The sequence below is a fragment of the Schistocerca americana genome, chromosome 3, assembly GCF_021461395.2.
Source record: "Schistocerca americana isolate TAMUIC-IGC-003095 chromosome 3, iqSchAmer2.1, whole genome shotgun sequence".
NCBI classification, from domain to species: Eukaryota; Metazoa; Arthropoda; class Insecta; order Orthoptera; family Acrididae; genus Schistocerca; species Schistocerca americana.
The window spans coordinates 979,577,420-979,597,742 of record NC_060121.1 but is presented as its reverse complement, the minus strand read 5'-3'; the positions used below and the strand labels follow the sequence as shown (position 1 = coordinate 979,597,742).

General features: G+C 42.8%; 1 protein-coding gene across 1 annotated transcript in view; it reads right to left on the bottom strand.

Moving 5' to 3' along the window:
• Positions 1-20,323, bottom strand: part of LOC124607253 (solute carrier family 22 member 1-like) — a 66,678-nt gene that overhangs the window by 14,888 nt on the left and 31,467 nt on the right. Inside the window, exon 3 of the mRNA XM_047139527.1 lies at positions 19,154-19,341. Coding sequence (XP_046995483.1) covers positions 19,154-19,341 — 188 coding nt within the window. The remainder of the gene's footprint in view (positions 1-19,153; positions 19,342-20,323) is intronic.

Genomic DNA, 20,323 nt, shown 5'->3' with positions numbered 1-20,323 from the left:
ATCGAGTGCAATTCTGTCAATGGGCATTAACAGAGAATGCGTTGCAGTTCTACCTGTTTACCGATGAAGCGGGTTTCACAAACCACGGGGCAGTGAATCTACGGAACATGCATTACTGGTCCGTGGACAGTCCTCGCTGGCTCAGACAGGTAGAGCGGCTGTAAATGTATGGTGCGGAATCATTGGCGACCACCTCATTGGTCCTCACTTCATTGCAGGGGCCCAAACAGCTGCAACATACATCGCGTTTCTACAGAATGATCTGCCAACGTTGCTCGAAAATGTCCCACTGGAAACGCGTCGACGTATGTGGTATCAGCATGATGGGGCACCTGCACATTCCGCAATTAACACTAGGCAGACCCTTGACAGGATGTTCGACGGGCGTTTCATAGGACGTGGAGGACGCATAAATTGGCCAGCCCGTTCTCTTGATCTTACACCTCTGGACTTCTTTCTTTGCGGTACGTTAAAGGAGAATGTGTACCGTGATGTGCCTACAACCCCAGAGGATATGAAACAACGTATTGTGGCAGCCTGCGGCGACATTACACCAGATGTACTGCGGCGTGTACGACATTCATTACGCCAGAAATTGCAGTTGTGTGCAGCAAATGATGGCCACCACACTGAACATCTATTGGCCTGACAAGTCGGGACACACTCTATTCCACTCCGTAATTGAAAACGGAAACCACGTGTGTACGTGTACCTCACCCCTCATGGTAATGTACATGTGCGTCAGTGAAAAAGACCAATAAAAAGGTGTTAGCATGTGGACGTAATGTGCTGTTCCAGTCTCTCCTGTACCTAAGGTCCATCACCGTTCCCTTTGGATCCCTACGTAATTCGGTGCTCTCCGATACACACGATCGAACAGCGGAGGAGTGGTACTCAAGCGTCAACTTTAGGTTACAATATCTCCGGATGTAATTAACATTTTACAATGCAACAAACGGCACTGATTACGTATTTTCTTGTATGTTCAGATGTGCTAACAAAACTAACGGGGTTCCATTTAAAAAACGTAGGTTTGTGTTAAAAAACATACTTCTGTGCATTTTTTATGGTTTGTATTAACCAGTTACACTAGCCCCTCTCCTCACGTTCGGTCTGTGGAATCGATTCGTCAGTATTTGATGTGGTTTACGAAATATATCCAGCGGTAATGTTAGGTGACTCACCCTGTATATATATATCGTGGTGAACGCACATTGGAAGCGTTTATTCGTCATCACCATACTGGCGTATCACCTGGCGTGACGGTAAGGGGTGCCATTGGTTACACGTCTCGATCACCTCGTATATATATATATATGCCTATCGGTAGTTAGAGCCTTCAGTAGTTCGAATATTTTATTTAGCTGACAATACTGGCGGTCGCTGTATTGCAGTAGTTCGAGTAACGAAGATTTTTGTGACGTAAGTGATTCATGAAAGGTTTGGGTTAATGTTAGTCAGGGCCATTCTTTTGTAGGGATTATTGAAAGTCAGATTGCGTTGCGCTAAAAAATATTGTGTGTCAGTTTAGTGATGATCAGAATAAGTAAAGAGAGAAGTGTCTGAGTACGTTCAGCTCTGCTCAGCTGTCTCTGTTTCAAATAACGTAAGGGGTTTTCCAGCGCTGTCATTCATAATTTTTGAAAGGGGACGTTTCAGTGATGTTAGCATCTTGATTGTGAAAACAGCTGTAAGAGACATTTGCTGGTTCTCTAGATATGAGAAACACCTTAGCTGACTTTGTAAAGTAAATGGATCATTTGCAATATGTTGTATCATTGACATCGGTATTCGTTAAAAATAATTCCAGTGGAACAACCACTTTCCTCTATTTTCGAGTTTTCATGTAAAGGTCTTTGAGGACGAGATAAGTTTCTAGTTACTCAGTGATTTTGCAGCACGTCCCACATCGCTACACTCGCTTAAGATTCATGTCTCTAGGGATATAATTTCCAGTCTTTATCGTCGGAATTATACTGTGCAAGCAATAGGTAGCAAACTGCTATGTGTTTGATATCGAGAACTATCGCGTAAATGGTATAATATTCTAACAAAACATGTAAAAATACGTATGTGTTTGTAATACTAGACGGTGGAGATGGCTGTAGAAAGGATGGCAGCAAGTAAGCAAGCAGCTCAGGAGCGGAAACAGTAAAGCCTTTATGGCAGGGGGAAGCAACACAGCGTTTGTACACCAGCTCAGAGATTGACCATGGTCTACTGAAGGGGCTCTGGTCGCATATCAGGACAGCGCGTGTGTGTGTGTGTGGGGGGGGGGGGGGGGAGGGGGGCAGTCGAATCGTGACCATTGGCTGCAATGGATGACTGACCGACCTCGGGGGAAATATCTAGTGCAGTTCGGACTATATTAGGTGCATGTAGTTTGTTTTTTGGGGACCTGTCTGTCTTCACGGCATATGTATGAGTGTCTGGTATCGATAGCCAAATGCAGGATGCAGAAGTGATGTTTGTGTGGTGCAGAATAAGAATCATGTTTACTACATTGGTATGGTATGTGGTTATATAGCGCGGTTGGAGATGGGTTTCACACTGAAAAATTCGAGCTTTCAAAAAATGGCTCTGAGCACTGTGGAACTTAACATCTGAGGTCATCAGTCCCCTAGAAATTAGTACTACTTAAACATAACTAGTCTAAGGACATCACACACATCCATGCCCGTGGCAGGATTCGAACCTATGACCGTAGCAGCAGCGCGGTTCTGGACTGAAGCGCCTAGGACCGCTCAGCCACAACGGCCAGCCAATGCGAGCTTTCCTCGACAGTACCAGAGTATAGTAATTGAGGAAGTGTCTTTGTAGGCCACTTTTGCACTGTTTAACTGTCAGTGCAATATGGCAGCCATATGTTTTTTTTTCGATCCCTACAAAATAGTTTTGCCACTGAAAGTCTCGTAATTCGTCCACCTGCAGAAGTTGGCGTACAGTGATCCTATACTGACAACAGCAGTTTGACAGGTAAACTCAGTAAGAACCAACAGAATGGGCCATTCATAAGAAGTTCCGTGAACTCAGAGAGACACAAATCATCCTTTGTGTGTGGCACAGGAGCCTCGACAGACTGGTTCGAACAAGATGGGAGCATGGTATCGGAGGAAAGTACTTTGTGACGTCTGAGAGACACCTGATGACTTCTCTGTTTGGATTTCCCCTGACAAGTCCTGACAGACCATCCTCCTCTGGTTCGGACAGGTGGGACGATGACCCTTACCCGCCATTGTGGCTTTAGAGCATCTCCAGAGCAGTATCTGTTGGACAATTCAGCCGTTTTTCTCGTCTGTAGGACAGTGCTTAGAATTATGTTTGTGTAATGGTTCTGATTTTCCCGTCTGTGCTTAGACAAGTTCGACTAGTGAGGCAAGCTTCGAGAAGTGGGGAAAATTACGACCCTGATTCCAGCACCAGCACATATTAACTAAGCCCACACACAATTTCAGAAAAGTTATGAACGCCACAGCGGCTGTAGAATTCAGAAATTTTTCTCTCTCTGACAGTGCCTTCAAACAATCTGCTAAATTTCGAGAAGTTATGAGCATCCTATTTAAAGTTACAGAGATATTTATTTTGAATTCCAAATATTGTCGTTTTGGTGTGCGAAGTCAGATATTGTAGCTGATATTGGTTTAGAGATCTCTTTCACACAAAAGCGTATGAAGTGCCTTGGGCAGGTTTCACAAATATGGTGCGATCTTTTTAGTGACAGTGTTCGTGTGCGGCAGTACTCATCGCAAAATTGACGCAAAGTGCAGTGACCTTTTTTGAAAGCGTATTTAGAGACATATTCAATTGGGTTTAGTAACTCCTGAAGGAGCTCGTGTTCAAAAACGAGGGTATTTCCTACAGAAGGGCGCGAAGTCCCTCAGGGACAATTTCAGAAGTTTGCAGCGGCCATTTTTGGTCTGCGTTCAAGGGAGGTGGTGGTGGTATTCCTAGGAGCAAAACATGTAACTGTCTAAATATTCTTGCGTCATCTGCAAAGCTCCTTCATTCTTTTTGTGCAGTGGTACGTTTAGCTTCTGTGATATCTTCAAGTTATATACACTACTGGCCATTAAAATTGCTACACCACGAAGATGTCGTGGTACAGACGCGAAATTTAACCGACAGGAAGAAGATGCTGTGATATGCAAATGATTTGCTTTTCAGAGCATTCAGACAAGGCTGGCGCCGGTGGCTACACCTACAACGTGTTGACATAAGGAAAGTTTCTAATCGATTTCTCATACACAAACAGCAGTTGACCGGCGTTGCCTGGTGAAACGTTGTTGTGATGCCTAGTGTAAGGAGGAGGAATGCGTACCATCACGTTTCCGATTTTCATCGCGATTGCAGCTTATCGTATTGCGACATGTCAAGATTCAATGACTGTTAGCAGAATATGGAATCGGTGGGTTCAGGATGGTAATACGGAACGCCGTGCTGGAACCCAACGGCCCCGTATCACTAGCAGTCGAGATGACAGGCATCTTATCCGCATGGCTGTAACGGATCGTGCAGCCACGTCTCGATCTCTGAGTCAACAGATGGGGACATTTGCAAGACAACAACCATCTGCACGAACAGTTTGACGACGTTTGCAGCAGCATGGACTATCAGCTCGGAGACCATGGCTGCGGTTACCCTTGAGGCTGCATCACAGACAGGAGCGCCTGCGATGGTGTACTCAACGACGAACCTGGGTGCACGAATGGCAAAACGTCATTTTTTCGGATGAATTCAGGTTCTGTTTAAAGAACCATGATGGTCGCATCCGTGTTTGGCGACATCGCGGTGAACGCACATTGGAAGCGCGTATTCGTCATCGCCATACTGGCGTATCACCCGGCGTGACGGTGTGGGCTGCCATTGGTTACACGTCTCGGTCACCTCTTGTTCGCATTGACGGCACTTTCAACAGTGGACGTTACATTTCAGATGTGTTACGACCTGTGGCTCTACCCTTCATTCGATCCCTGTGAAACCCTACATTTCAGCAGGATAATGCACGACCGCATGTTGCAGGTCCTGTAGGGCCTTTCTGGATACAGAAAATGTTCGACTGCTGCCCTGGCCAGCAGATTCTCCAGATCTCTCACCAATTGAAAACGTCTGGTCAATGGTGGCCGAGCAACTGGCTCGTCACAATACGCCAGTCACTACTCTTGATGAACTGTGGTATCGTGTTGAAGCTGCATGGGCAGCTGTACCGGTACACGCCATCCAAGCTCTGTTTGACTCAATGCGCAGGCGTATCAAGGCCGTTATTACGGCCAGAGTTGGTTGTTCTGGGTACTGATTTCTCATGATCTATGCACCCAAATTGCGTGATAATGTCATCACATGACAGTTCTAGTATAATATATTTGTCCAATGAATACCCGTGTATCATCTGCATTTCTTCTTGGTGTAGCAATTTTAGTGGCCAGTAGTGTATGTGACAGTATTCCGCACATTGCTTAGACACCAGATGTAATAACTTCCAAAACAGTTCTTGTTCAACTAAAAAGGGCATCCGTGCACTGGGGTTGAGATGGGGGACTACTGCCGTTATTTCCTGCTCAGCACACGCTCCTCTTCTAGCTGGCGTGGAGAGTCTTGGGGCAGGGAGCCCAGCGTGTAGCCTCTCTTCCCGCAGGGACTGGAGACTCTGGGGTGAACGTCTTGCCTCCTGCACTTCGGACGACTGCCTTGGCTTTTATCGAATGATCTACATTTACAGCACACGCATTTATCAGCATGAGTTGCGAAGAGTAACCTAGCCCCATCGTGCTGAATCTTCATTATTTGACGAAGCGAATTCATCTTCACCAAATATCATTGCTTTCGACAGAGTCCTCAGATGCATGATTACAGCTAATATACCTGTTAACCTCCTCCTTCTGTAGCATAGACATCTCATCCGTTGAGCAAAGTAAACAATTATGTTCATTTCCCAGTCCAGAAGCTAAACACAGACGGAGTCTTTTTCCTGCAATTTTTTTGCCAGACCACCATCTTGGATTTCGTCATGAGAGAGGAGTGAGGGAAGGGCCAAAAGCGGTCTCTGGTAGTGGTGTTGTGAACTAGGTCAGCTGTACTCTGGAGCTCATGGTGATGACACTGTATAGAGCTACCATCTACGACAACTCATATTTTTTAAATAAACACTGCATACTTCTGTGCATCCTCTCTGGCAGCCCAGTGCAGACTCAGTCCTTTCCCTACTAATTCCCAGATGGGCGAGGGGAGGGGAAAGAGAGAGATGCATGCCAAATAATGATTTATGTCTATTCTACGTGCAGCTCACCACAGACCGAGTATTTCTCCCGCCAGTTTGCAGATGGGTGAGTGAGGGAGTGGGGAAGGGGGTGGAGAGGGGATGGGGAGAGGGGGTGGGGTTAGGTTAGTGGAGGTAGCTCAGTTGATCTGCCGGCCGGAGTGGTCGAGCGGTTCTAGGCGCTTCAGTTTGGAACCGCGCGACCGCTATGGTCGCAGTTTCGAATCCTGCCTCAGGCATGGATGTGTGTGATGTCCTTAGGATAGTTAGGTGTAAGTAGTTCTAAGTTCTAGGGGACTGATGACCTAAGATGTTAAGTCCCATAGTGCTCAGAGCCGTTTGAGCCATTCAGTTGACCTATTTTCTCACCAAAATTTTTATTTCGCACCATGACGTCAATCTGACGTTTGCCATATCCATGATCGCCGTCTTGGATCCGCCATCTTGAATAAATCTGGCAACAATCCAGCGTTGGGGGACGTCGTCGTTATCCCCATGCTGGCGAGGTACCAAGCAGAAATCTCCGTAAGTTAAAAACCAACAAATCTTCAGGTAACTGATTTTTTGTCTTAAAAACAAATCACAGTGTAAATATCTTTAGTTACACAACAATGATGATGCTTTACCTCAATAAAGCAAAATGGATCTGGTGAAGGGAAAAAAAGAACGCATTTTCTTGTCGTTGTAACGACAGAACGAACCAGTTACACATCAGATTTTTCTGAACTTACAGTGAATATGCAGTTCCAAATTTCATTATGTGAGCTGTAAGTCCAAGCAATTTTAATTATAATTATAATTCTGTGAAATACTATTATACCACTGTGTGTTTGTATTAGAAGTAGTTGAAGTAGAAACACTAAAATAGCGATTTTGTTGGTGGCAGCAACAACATCACCTTAGGCATGAGTTACATGTGCCCAAACAATAAACACAGAAAAATGTTGGACAGCGATGCTGTACACTAATGTTGAATTTGTTAACATCATATGAACAACTTATGAGTGCCCATTGTATAATGCAGAAGCAGTTCCGAATAACTATCGGAGAGCTGGTAAACATCGGAAAGCCAAAAAGTTGTTTACAAGTATTCAGTCAGGCTCATTTGGAAGTATTGTGTTACCAATTATGGCAGGAAAAATATTAGCTGGTAATGACACACCATATGCATCATGAGGGCGACAGAAAATGAAGTGTCTGGGAGGTGCAGAGATCAGCCTTCTACGGAATTTGTGTGTTACTGTAAAAGTAAGATGATTTGGAAATAATAGAATTAACCGGTGGTTCTTTCTTATTATGTGCATAGATTTCGAAGTTTTGCCAATAGACACTGATAAATCTCAGTATGTACCCATATGAACTGGTAAAACCGTATTATTTAAAAAATCAGCTTACCAGTTTATTGAAATGGTTTGTATTTATTGTAAATTTATGTATTTTATACATCCTTGCATTCCAATGTGATGATAGTGAGCAATATTCCACATTAGTGAAAATGTTGTAAAAAATTTAACCTTGTGAATGTTAATTTTTGTTACAATAAGGTTGATTATCATGGCAGTTCGAATTACATAATATGGAAGACGATTTACACAAGCATTATTTAGTTGAACACTTTTTTAAGCAATTGCATTGTTTGAACTCTTGTCGTCCAACAAAACATTGTTTAGCAACCACTTGCTGTGGACTGATTTCTTCTTTTGCTACTTCTTCGACGTTGATAAAATTTTCCTTGCACAGTGTAAATTGATTCCTAGTGTACAATGACATCAGTTTACCAGCTTGGTACCAAGTTGATAAAATTCGTCATCCTGAATATTTATCACTACTGCTACTGTAGATTTTGCTACAGTTTTTGCTCCGTCTGCATCCGGTGCTTTAATTCACACATTCTGTCCAACCGAAGGTTTTGGAACTTTGTTACAAGAGGCTCCATTCATTTTCTTTGCATCCAATTGAAGACCTTCTTTGGCAGCTTCTCGGATCCGTTTCACTTTATTTACACCGTTGGAAGTTGTCAGTGTCTCGTCACAACCATCAACTGGTGCTGGTGTCTCGTTGTTAACTGTCGTCAAATCCTATGTCTCTGGTGCTCCCTCACCTGTTACAGCCACACTTCCTACCTATGTTCTTTGTGTTCCCGTACTTGATTCATTGGCCTGAGTTCGTTGGCCTTCATTTTCAATTTCCTGTGAGTCAGTAGAAGTGGTATTTAACATTCTTTCCAAGCCTTCTTCCATGTTTATATTCTTTTATTAAATCACGTGGAACAACTGTGGTCGCAATGCTCATTTTCACTGGAACCTCAAACATGGCTTCATGGTGAACATCTGATCCCTTCATGATAAGCCCTATTTTTCATAACCTGCACAAAACATAGCACTTCACACCATTCTGAAGTTTCATTTGTTTCCATCCAAGTAGATAAAATATTTTCGATTTCTTGATTTGCTCTTTCGAACGATACCTGGGACTGACTGTGCCTCAGATTCCCATGGACTATCTTCATATCACTCCACATCCCACGTAAACTTTCAGTGACTTGGTTACAAAAATCTCTACCATTATCAAAGTGAAGGATACTTGGGGCCCCAAAGGTGGTAAAAATATCCAAAAGATGATATGCAAGTTCATCAGCTCTTTCCGAAGTTAGTGCGTGGAGGATAACAGTTTTTTTCAAATGATCTTGGTATACAAGTATGAACTTCGACTTATCATCTGGATTTGCCTGCATGTCGATTAAGGCAATTTGGCATCGAATTCATTTCACTGTGTATGATAGGTTTCACTGCAAAACCCCTTTTCAATGTTTTTTACTTTTACTGACATGGTTCACATAATCTCAAATAAGTAACAATTGATTCAGTAGTCACATTCTTGTACATACGATTTAGTTCTACAATCACCCGTGTTCGGCCGCCGTGGTCTGCAGCAATGTGGGTCTCATGTACTCGTCAAACAGTTCATCAAAACGAACGTAATAATGAATTTCTTCATTACCAGTAGACACCGGTGCTAGGAGTTTTCTCTTCACCTCCGATGTTGAGAACATCACGTCACTTCAAACGTCTGTAGTGAACAGATTTTTTATTGGAAACGATTTTTGCATTTTACATTTAACAGAATACTATATTGCTCAGCAGCTACATAAAAATTGTTGTCCTTCTTCTTACTCACTGATTCACTTAAAAATTCGTAAAATCTATTACGCATAACATCACTCATTCCGATACAAAGCTGGAGAAGGAACACCACTAAAATGAGTCGCAAACATGACCGTACGCACGATGCTCGACACTGGCTGAAACTACGCAGCGGTTATTGCACTGAGAACTCATAACTGCCAACAAAGAAACATATCTGAACACAAAATTGGCAACAATGAAACTCGTTTGAACCTGCACAACGGAGGCGGGAGTCTTCGATCCAGCTTTTACCAGTTTGCAATGGTAAATGCTTAAATTTAGCAATGTCTCTTGGTAAATGTTCGAAATCTATAGGTATAATGAAAAATTTCGTACTTTTACATGCCGTGATGGTAAATCTTTTCACCGGTAAATTCCAGGATTTGACAATTATCTTTCATTTACAGTAACATGTGTATTACACTTCGTCGACATTCATGAAATGTTTAAAACATACCATTATCTTGCACAATAAACGCCGAACGAAGAACGGCGGGCCACAGTGATCACAAAGGTTCGCACCGTCAAGATCGAAGGTGAACTCCTTGAGAGTTACAAACCGTGAAGGACGTTCAGCTAGGTACTCACACTTAAAGAATTCAAGCAACATCATATTGGTGTCACAGGATGATGAGATTTGACGGAATGTGATGGCATGCAACCCAATATGAAACTGTGGTCTTGGAGCTTATTGAGAAAGTGGCTAGCCTTTAAAGCGCAGCTGCAAACCGTGCGATAATATGCTTTGTAGGTACGAAACAAATAAACATCCAGAGGCTGATTTGTCCAGTGGTTCCAGGTGGTATGAACCGCAATGTCACACACTTTTCAGGAGGGATAGTTTGCTCTAAAGGAGTACAAGCAGCCCGGGAATCGAGCAAAAGCAAGTCATTTTGAGCAGCTGTTGGCCAAAGTAGTGCTCTTACCATAGCTGTAGTTCTCTTAAGCCCGTTTTCTCTCTTTTAATGGCTGAGACGTAAATATTCACTATTGCCCTTGCAAGATCAGGCACGCAAGAAAAGAAACGTAGGGGAGAGAACACTTCAGCTCCTCGCAGAACAGTAGATAACTTTCCAGCCAGTTTACCCTCCACATTAACAGTGGGCATAATTGTGGATGAAAGTTCTAAGGCACTGATGTTATTTGATCTTGATACAGCTCTCTTGATACCTCTAATTTCCAAGATTGTTTTTATTTGCGTATCCTCCTCAAATCCCGATTAGTCGTTGTTGAAAACAAATTCCTTGCTGAACGAAGAAAATTTGTTTACCTCATCTACAAATTTTCTGACCGATTCCGCAGTTTTCTGTACATCGTCATCATTATGCTTTGCTTGAAATCTTGTCATCTTACATCTTCCAGTTCTGTAGCACTGTTTGAAGTTATATAAGCATCATCCTGCCTTCCTTGAAATCGCCGTAATGAATGTATCACGCAATTTGATGTGCATATTGTGGTACGTCGCTAACATGCACATCCTCTAAATTGTATCGAGCATCCTTGAAACGCTCTAACACCAGTTTTTGTAACAAGTGCCCCGTGACCTCCATTGAATTCCCCCCCGATAGCTGAGTGGTCAGCGTGACGGATTGCCGTCCTACGGGGCCGGGTTCGATTCCCGGATGGGTGAGGGATTTTCTCCACTCAGGGACTGGGAGTTGTGTTGTCTTCATCATCATTTCATCCCCATCCGGCATGCAGGTCGCCCAATGTGGCGTCGAATGTAGTAAGACCTGCACCAAGGCGGCTGGACCTGCCCCGCAATGACGCCAAACGCTCATTTCCATTTTTACCTCCTTGAATATCCATAATTCTTCTTATGCTCTAAACGGTCAAACTGCGGACCTATTCGAAATCAGTTCATAGTTGTTTTTTAATTGCGCTGTCGACGATCTTCCATCTACGTAATTATGCATAGTACCCGCTCCGTGGGCAACAGTTATCATTTACTACGTTTCACTGGAGACGGGATATGTGGCTCCATGGATGGTGAACACTCCTCGTGTGTATTTTCCGCAAGGTCGAGCATATACGACACCACACGTTCCACTGACTCATCTTGCAAATACGCTAATATTTCAGCTGCCACTTCCATCTCACTGTGTGAAATTCACTGGGTTCCTTTCTGACGAAATGTCAACTTCGGAAACTGTTGTGGTAGATATAATGCAATTTTTCCTTTGTGTATCTTTGCCATTGTTCTGTTTTGCATGAACACCACTAGCACTATAGCACTGTTGCGAGTTACTCGTCGCCTAAGCAGCTCAACTACGCCCCGTAGCCTCATGCTGTGCTCACCATTCAATACCTGCAGTCCTGCTCCGTGTTGTCATTAGCAACCAATATTGTGGTTGCGTGGTAGACAATATGTGGGAAGTCGAACGCCGTAAACGTTATTGGCCAATTGCGACCTCGAACTCAAGGGGTTCCTTGTCACACTTCAAACAGAAAACCTCTCGGTGATATACGACGCCTCTCTTGTAGCCCCTGTCAGTGTACACTGCTGGCCATTAAAATTGCTACACCAAGAAGAAATGCAGATGATAAACGGGTATTCATTGGAAAAATATATTATACTAGAACTGACATGTGATTACATTTTCACGCAATTTGGGTGCATAGATCCTGAGAAATCAGTACTCAGAACAACCAACTCTGGCCGTAATAACGGCCTTGATACACCTGCGCATTGAGTCAAACAGAGCTTGGATGGCGTGTACAGGTACAGCTGCCCGTGCAGCTTCAACACGATACCACAGTTCATCAACAGTAGTGACTGGCATATTGTGATGAGCCAGTTGCTCGGCCACCATTGACCAGACGTTTTCAATTGGTGAGAGATCTGGAGAATGTGCTGGCCAGGGCAGCAGTCGAACATTTTCTGTATCCAGAAAGGCCCGTACGGGACCTGCAACATGCGGTCGTGCATTATCCTACTGAAATGTAGGATTTCGCTGGGATAGAATGAAGGGTACAACCACGGGTCGTAACACATCTGAAATGTAACGTCCAGTGTTCAAAGTGCCGTCAATGTGAACAAGAGGTGACCGAGACGTGTAACCAATGGCACCCCATACCATCACGCCGGGTGATACGCCAGTATGGCGGTGACGAATAGACGCTTCCAATGTGCGTTCACCGCTATGTCTCCAAACACGGATGCGACCATCATGATGCTGTAAACACAACCTAGATTCATCCGAAAAAATGACATTTCGCCATTCGTGCCGTTCGTCGCTGAGTACACCATCGCAGGAGCTCCTGTCTGTGATGCAGTGTCAAATGTAACCGCAGCCATGGTCTCCGAGCTGATAGTCGTCCATGCTGTTGCAAACGTCGTCTAACTGTTCGTGCAGATGGTTGTTGTCTTGCAAACGTCCCCATCTGTTGACTCAGGGATCGAGACGTGGCTGCACGATCCGTTACAGCCATGCGGATAAGATACCTGTCATCTCGACTGCTAGTGATACGAGGCTTTTGGGATCCAGCACGGCGTACCGATTTACCCTCCTGAACCCACCGATTCCATACTGTGCTAACAGTAAATGGATCTCGACCGACGCGAGCAGCAGTGTCTCGATACGATAAACCGCTATCGCGATAGGCTACAATCCGACCTTTATCAAAGTCGGAAACGTGATGGTACGCATTTCTCCTCCTTACACGAGGCATCACAAGAACGTTTCACCAGGCAACGCCGATCAACTGCTGTTTGTGTATGAGAAATCGGTTGGAAACTTTCCTCATGTCAGCACATTGTAGGTGTCGCCACCGGCACCAACCTTGTGTGAATGCTCTGGAAAGCTAATCATTTGCATATCACAGCATCTTCTTCCTGTCGGCTAAATTTCGCGTCTGTCGCACGTCATCTTCGTGGTATAGGAATTTTAAATGCCAGTAGTGTATATTCTTGAGGCTCTCGCTAACGTTCTGGTGTTTACCCTAAGATTCCGTGGTGAAACGTGCCATTCTTCGTTTGAACTTTCCTACTTCATCTGTTAATCCAGCCTGGTAAGGTTCGCAGACTGATGGGTGATACTCGAGGACCGCTCTCACAAGTCTTTTATACGCCACATCTTTCGTGGATGAATTACATTTTCTTAATATCCTTCCAATGAATCTCAGCCTGACATTGGGTTTTCCTATAGTTAATTTTATGCGGTCATTGCACTTGACGCCGTTCTGGATGGTTACTTCTACAATCTTACTGTCACTGTTTCGAGTTGTTTGTTACCAATACCGCAATCGTACAGTCCAGTACGTTGTATTTATTTGCACTACCGCTCAAAAGTTTTCAGTCAACTGTCACAACTACAGATTTGTGCTTAAAAGAGGAAATTTGTTTTGAATATTCTTCATACATCCATTTGAAAATAGAACAAGTGTAAACATGTAAAAACTAAGTGCGTCTGTTGTGTACCTGACTGGCTGTTTACACAGAGGGGCGTTGATGGGTATCCACAACAACAGTGACGTACCATTAGCTAAGACGTTTTTTTATTCGAAGCGGCCTCATTTCTTCACCTCTCTGTGAAGCAATCACTTTCCATTAGTTTACAGTACATTTTGTTCATCTAGCAGTGTGTTTGTATGCACTGATAAGGTTCATACCCTCTTAGGTGAAACTGGGAGGGAAGCAGGCGAATGGCATCGCAAAATGTGCTGTAATTGTAGCTCTGCATCTGGAGGCAGTTCTAACGAGATAATAGCTACAAAGTTTGGCGTAGCCCGATTTACAGTGGTGTGTACTCCGCAGTGGTTCAAGCAAACTGCAGCCAGTGCAATTGTTTCGCGATCGGGAAGACCCCGAGTAACATCGTACAGGGAAGATCAGCTCATATGTGTACAGAGTAAACGTCAGTGGACTCTTACTGAACCTAAAACTTGTGAGGGAGTAAAGTATGTATGCGAGCAGTTCCAACCCCTCTCTTAACAGTGTAACGCCGTCTTCGTGAAGAACGTTCAAAGGGATGCATAGCGGCCAAACGACCTTTATTAAGGAAACCAAACAAGGCACAGTTATTGCAATGAGCACGGCAACATAATGATTGGAGCATGCAGCAATGGTCCAAAGTGTTACTCACGGACGAATCTAAGTGAGAATTTCTTTACAGCCGTCGTCGAACGGATGTTCTCCGACTTCGTGGAGAACTAGTGATGAGCAGTGTGTGACACCAAAGGTGAGCCATGATGGAGTGTTGGTCATGGTGTGGGCGTGTTTTGTAGGTGATTAGGTCGGTGATCTAGTGAGAATTAAGGAAACATTAACGAAGGAAGGATAGCACATGATTCTGGTCAACAATGCAGTTCTATCTGGCAAGGGAGTTACTGGTCGCGGGTTTGTTCTGCAACATGACAATGATCCCAAACATGCTCCAAAATTGTGCAGAGGGTATGTCAATAGAAAAGGGATATTTGGGAAATATGACTTGGCCAAGTCAGTCGCCTGACTTAAATCCCACTGAAGTCTTACGGAATGAACTTCGTGGAGCGGTCAGAAACTAAGGTCATTTAATTTTGAAAATGTGTACAATTATTTACAGACGTTTAGTGTAGAAATATCTTCAAAAACAGTACAAAATCTTATCTCCAGAATGCCAAGAGTTTGTCCAGCTGTTCTGAGAGAAAGGATAGACACTGTGAAAAGGCTAAAAATCTAAACCATGTTGTATTGTTTTTAACGACAGAACGAGAATATATGTTTTTAGTTGGAACAGAAGTATGGGACTATGAGTTCGCCTTGAAGCAAAACACTTTTGTTATTTACTTATCAACTCCCAAACTATTTTTAGCGACAATATCGCCATCATCAGTGGGTTCTTTGATTCTAAAACATGCAAAAATAGTATACTTATAAACCGTGTGAAACATTACTACATGTGTTCTGTTTGGTTCTAAATACTGTTTCAGTGAATAATATTTACTTTGTGCGATATGTTTATATATTGGAATAAAGTATATAGTTTTTATTATGGACGGTCGAAAACTTTTTACCGATAGTTTAGTTTCAGAATAAATTCCAGTCCATGCACCAATACTCTATGCTATACGGTTCTGGGTTCCAGTTTTGCTACAGACAACAGCACCATCTGCAGACAGATTGAAAGAGGTTCCTATGTTGTCCTCTAAAACATTTCTACACATTTTAAGTAGTAATGGCTCTAGAACACTAAAGTGCGCGTCATTTATGTTGGCGGCCGAGTTTAGGTTCGTTCTGCGCATCTGACGTCACAAAACACAGTCACCCAATGAACAGAGAACGACGTTGCCAGATTTCGACTGCAGTGCAGAGCACGGACGAGTGTCTTCAGTTTTAGAAACGTTGTCATAAATAAAGTAACTGAACAAAGCAATGTCTTGGTAGCTGACTTTCTTTTATAGAAAGTTTGGGAAAAGCATTCTTTATACCAATTGCTTCATATTCTACATATTCTATTAATTAATTAGACCAAACAAGCAATAAGACTCCTAATTCAGGCGATAGCAAGGCAAGGTGTTTGTATCAATCTCACGAACCGCTTTTCCGCAATAAAGAACAGCGGTAATTGTTTATTTCCTATTGTACTTCGACGAAGCATAAGTAATTCATAATCATACCAACAGTGTTTGTCAGTATTTGCGTGACGTGTTAGAGTCCTCACGGCCTTCTACAAACAGTGGAGCTGCGTTAGCGTAACGGTTAACGTGTGCGGATTCTATGTGAAAGGTTTTGAGTTCAAACCTTGTGTGGTGCTCAATATTTTCATTATTTAAAAACAATATCGAAGTGTCTTACTTCACGAATTATATTCGTTTGAATGCAATTTTTTGAAATTTCTAGTGCTTTGTCTCTTCATTAACCCTTTCGCTGCTGCAGACACGTGCTCCCCGCATTCCGCGCTGTGCGCGATTTTGTCATCACTGCACTGCTCGCCTGTGCAGACACATGGTGTTCCCACTGCTTCGACACACTTATCATTCGATTTCACAAAAACTATTTGGCCTGAAAATTTGATTTTTACACGTCTTCTTGACTGATACCTTCCCCCCATAAATGACTTAATTTTGTTTCGATGTTCAACGCAGTTATTATGCAGCATTTTAATGTAGTAAACCATTGCACGAAATTTTGAAGAGTTTGCAGAGGTAGAAGTTCATAGCGTATACTTTCCGTATGGTCGATATTAGTTGACACAATGTTGAGAATGAAATGTGGACAAGATACGTAAATTTCATATCAAATTTACTGTATAACAATATCTCATTTAATTTAAGTACCACATAGGTGTCGCATGTAATATTGAGAAATATTCCGTCTTTCGCGACTGCAATAAAAGTTTTATTTACACCGGACGCGTTTGGCTTTATTTTAAAGCACTTCAATCAATGAAAGGTATGGTACATACACAATGGTACCTATGTTCTCCTTCTTGTTTTTGTTCCACAGTCGCAGTTTTATCAATGGTACTGAAATATATTTCTCTTCTGCAACTGTAACAAGCGACTTATTTAGACCAGACGGTTTTTCTCTTTTGAAGCATCTTCAGTGGACAGTATTTTGTCTCCTCCATTGCCAAGTCGCTTTTCGTAGTTTTGTGCTGCGGTAACACAATATTCAACGTTTGTGTTGGCTGATCAGTGTTTTAGCAAATAAATGATGTTTGTGTGTGCCACACACAAAAATTATATTTCACATAGAGCACTTCACACACAAAAATTATATTTGACATAGCTCAGAGCACTTCACTGATAGACAATATATCCAAGTCCTAATGTTTTTGTTAGTCCACAGTCTTGTTTAATGTATTTTGTCTACTTCCTTTTGATTGACTGAAGTGCTTTAAAATAAAGCCAAACGTGCTCAGTGTTGATAAAACTCTTGTTACAGTAGCGAAAGACGGAATATTTCTCAATATTACATACGACACCTATGTGGTACTTAAATGAGATATTGTTATACAATAAATTTTGTATGAAATTTAGGTATCTTGTCCACATTTCATTCTCAACATTGTGGCAACTAAAAACGACCATGCGGAACGTATACTCTATGGACTTTTACCTCTGCAAACTCTTCAAAATTTCGTGCAATCGTTTACTATATTTAATGCTGCAGAATAACTGCGTTGAACATCGAAACAAAATAAGTCATTAATGGGGGGAAGGTATCAGTCAAGAAGATGTGTAAAAATCTAATTTTTGGGCCAAATAGTTTTTGTGGAATCGATTGATAAGAGTGTCAAAGCAGTGGGAACACCATGTGCCTGCACAGGCGAGCAGTGCAGTGACGTCAAAATCGCCCACAGCGCGGAATGCAGGGAGCACGTCTTTGTAGCACCGAAATGGTTAATGCGGCCGTGGTGGCTTTACTTCATGAACTGCGCGCTCCCCCCTACACGTAAGCTTGCGAACTATGCTATACTATGGCGCTGCTTCTATTGGCGCGTGCGTCGTGTGCAACTGGCAACGCAGCAATCTCCAGCGTCTGGGCGGGCATGCGCGAGCCGCCAAGATAAAAGAATTGAACTATAGGTACTCCAGAAATTACTTTTCCATTTAGGTCTATTTTGTCCTCTTAAGAACCATTTGCTGAGTACTACGTGCAAGTCTTGAATCAGGTTCACGAGAAGACATTGCGGAAATATATAGAGTGCCTTGTACAAGTCAGTGAAATGGCATCACGCTAGACACTCCGGATTTCATGACGGAACAGAGTGAGCTGTGTCTCGCAAGATGTCCGCTTACGGAGTACTCGTTCATTTTTAAACAGGAGATTTTTCTGCTCCATAAACGTCCAAATTCGCAAGAGTGAAACATGCTGCAACAGACTGACCTCAACAATATAGGCCTACAAATTTCTCGTGATCGTTTTTTCCAGAGTGGAGGGAGGGTAATTTTATTTGAAGTTTGGTTATAAGCTAGCTTTTGATCGGTTACGAGAGATATTCTTGAAAGATAATATTCCAGACGGAGTGAACATGCGCCAACGGTAATTTCACACATCGTTAAGAATGCTGTGTACCATTCCAGTTCTTGTACTCGTGTACAACTTTGTAAACTTGTCTCTCTTACACAGCAAATGTTCCAGATATGATTCGCTTCGAGTGGGTAGTTACTCATCTTACGACAGATCGACATTTCATGAATCATACTTACAGTATGAGGTTAAGGGTGTTCTGAGACATCAATCACAGGAAAAACATTATCAGCCTCTACTTTTGCACGACATGCTGGGTATCACAATGTACCAGACAGAACCGATGGACGAGCTTTCAAACTGAGTAACATTCAGTTTAAGAGAACTAAAGGCAGAACTAAGTTTCAACTTCTGCGGCATTTTAGCTGTTGTAACCTCTGGCAACTGAAGTGACATTCCACGTTCGAGGTCATTGAGTTCTTCTGACAGTACAGTTCTGCTGTTCTTGCTTCTCTACTGACCACACAATACTCCCCACCTCGTTTAACACTGGATCGTCTGTCTCTCTTGATATCTAGTGGTCAATTTCGCATTACAGACGAGTGTCGCGATAGTTGAGGTAGTGTCCGTCGGAGGAACTAACATTGTACTTAGTGCTTCTTCGATCGTGTGCTCTCAAAATTCTAACAGTACATCTCTATATGATCCAAAATACCTCCCTTGCAGCATCTGCGACGGAACTTGGATGAGCAAGTTTGTAATAGATCAATAGTGCTTTTTTTTCAGCTACTGATGTGTTACACCTAACATTTCACGTACCATCAACGCCAAATAGGGCAGAGCAGACATGGCAACCCCGGCGACAGCCCATTCGACACTGGTTGCGATCTGGCGCAGACACGTGGGGTGCACCTCGATGCTCTGCAGGTTGGCCATGCTCATGTTGGCAGTGGTGCTGAACTGCATCAGCAAGGTCCCCATCACGACGGGTGCGCCCTCGACGTGTGCTGTGCAGAAAGAGAATTTTTGTACATTCAGTTCTGAGAAAGAGACTCTAAGAGGTCCGTGAATAAGGAATTTATTGCTAGCGCACTCGAGCAGATGTAACTTCGATTGAATGTCCACGCGCTGCCTGCGATATGTAAGCTACAATAGAATCGCAGACCAGAGAGTAGTGTCGACAACAGTACGAGTAGTAGCTCGCAGTCGTGAAGAGCGATGGCGCTGCCTGGGCGATGCAAAACCAAGTATTACTATTCATAGCCGCGCGCATATGTGATTTGTAACAACTGATTTTGCACTATTGTCATATCAAGTACGACGTACATGTTTTTAAAAAAATCTTTTAATAATAATCTTTCTTATAAAAATAACTTTTGACCATCATAATCTGAATTTAAAGATTTTACTAATTCTCTTGTCCATGGTCATCCCGACTATCGTAAATAAAAATCAGTTGTTTCTTTTTACACATGAGAAATCTAGCGGCCAGCATTGCACTGGGCTGTGCCAGAAAAATTTCCTATAGGAGCAGATATATACGCGTTATTCGGCAACTTCATTCAGGTAAGAATTTTCAATTTATTCAGTGTGATCTTCCAGGGCCATAACGCAGCACTGCTGATGTCCAAAATTTACCAGTTTAGATTCACAGTCAGTTAATTATTGAAAGGTTACATGTGAGCCACAATTTTTTTTTTTTTTTTTTTTTTTTTTGAGAAGATGGTCACATTTTATTATTCCGAGGTTACAGAAGTAAACTGTTGGGAGGTTACGAGAACGATAGACCATAGATGGCTGTGAGAAGACGTCGGCCAACATCATGCTGAAAAATATACTCAAGCTGTAATTCATGACATGTGCAAATATTCTTGACCCTTTATTTTACTTTTTTGCGGTTTGTGATGTATGTTCATAATTTAATGAAAAGAATTGAAATTTGATCATTACAGATTTGTTAAACAAATTTCCAATTTAAGATTCCACAGT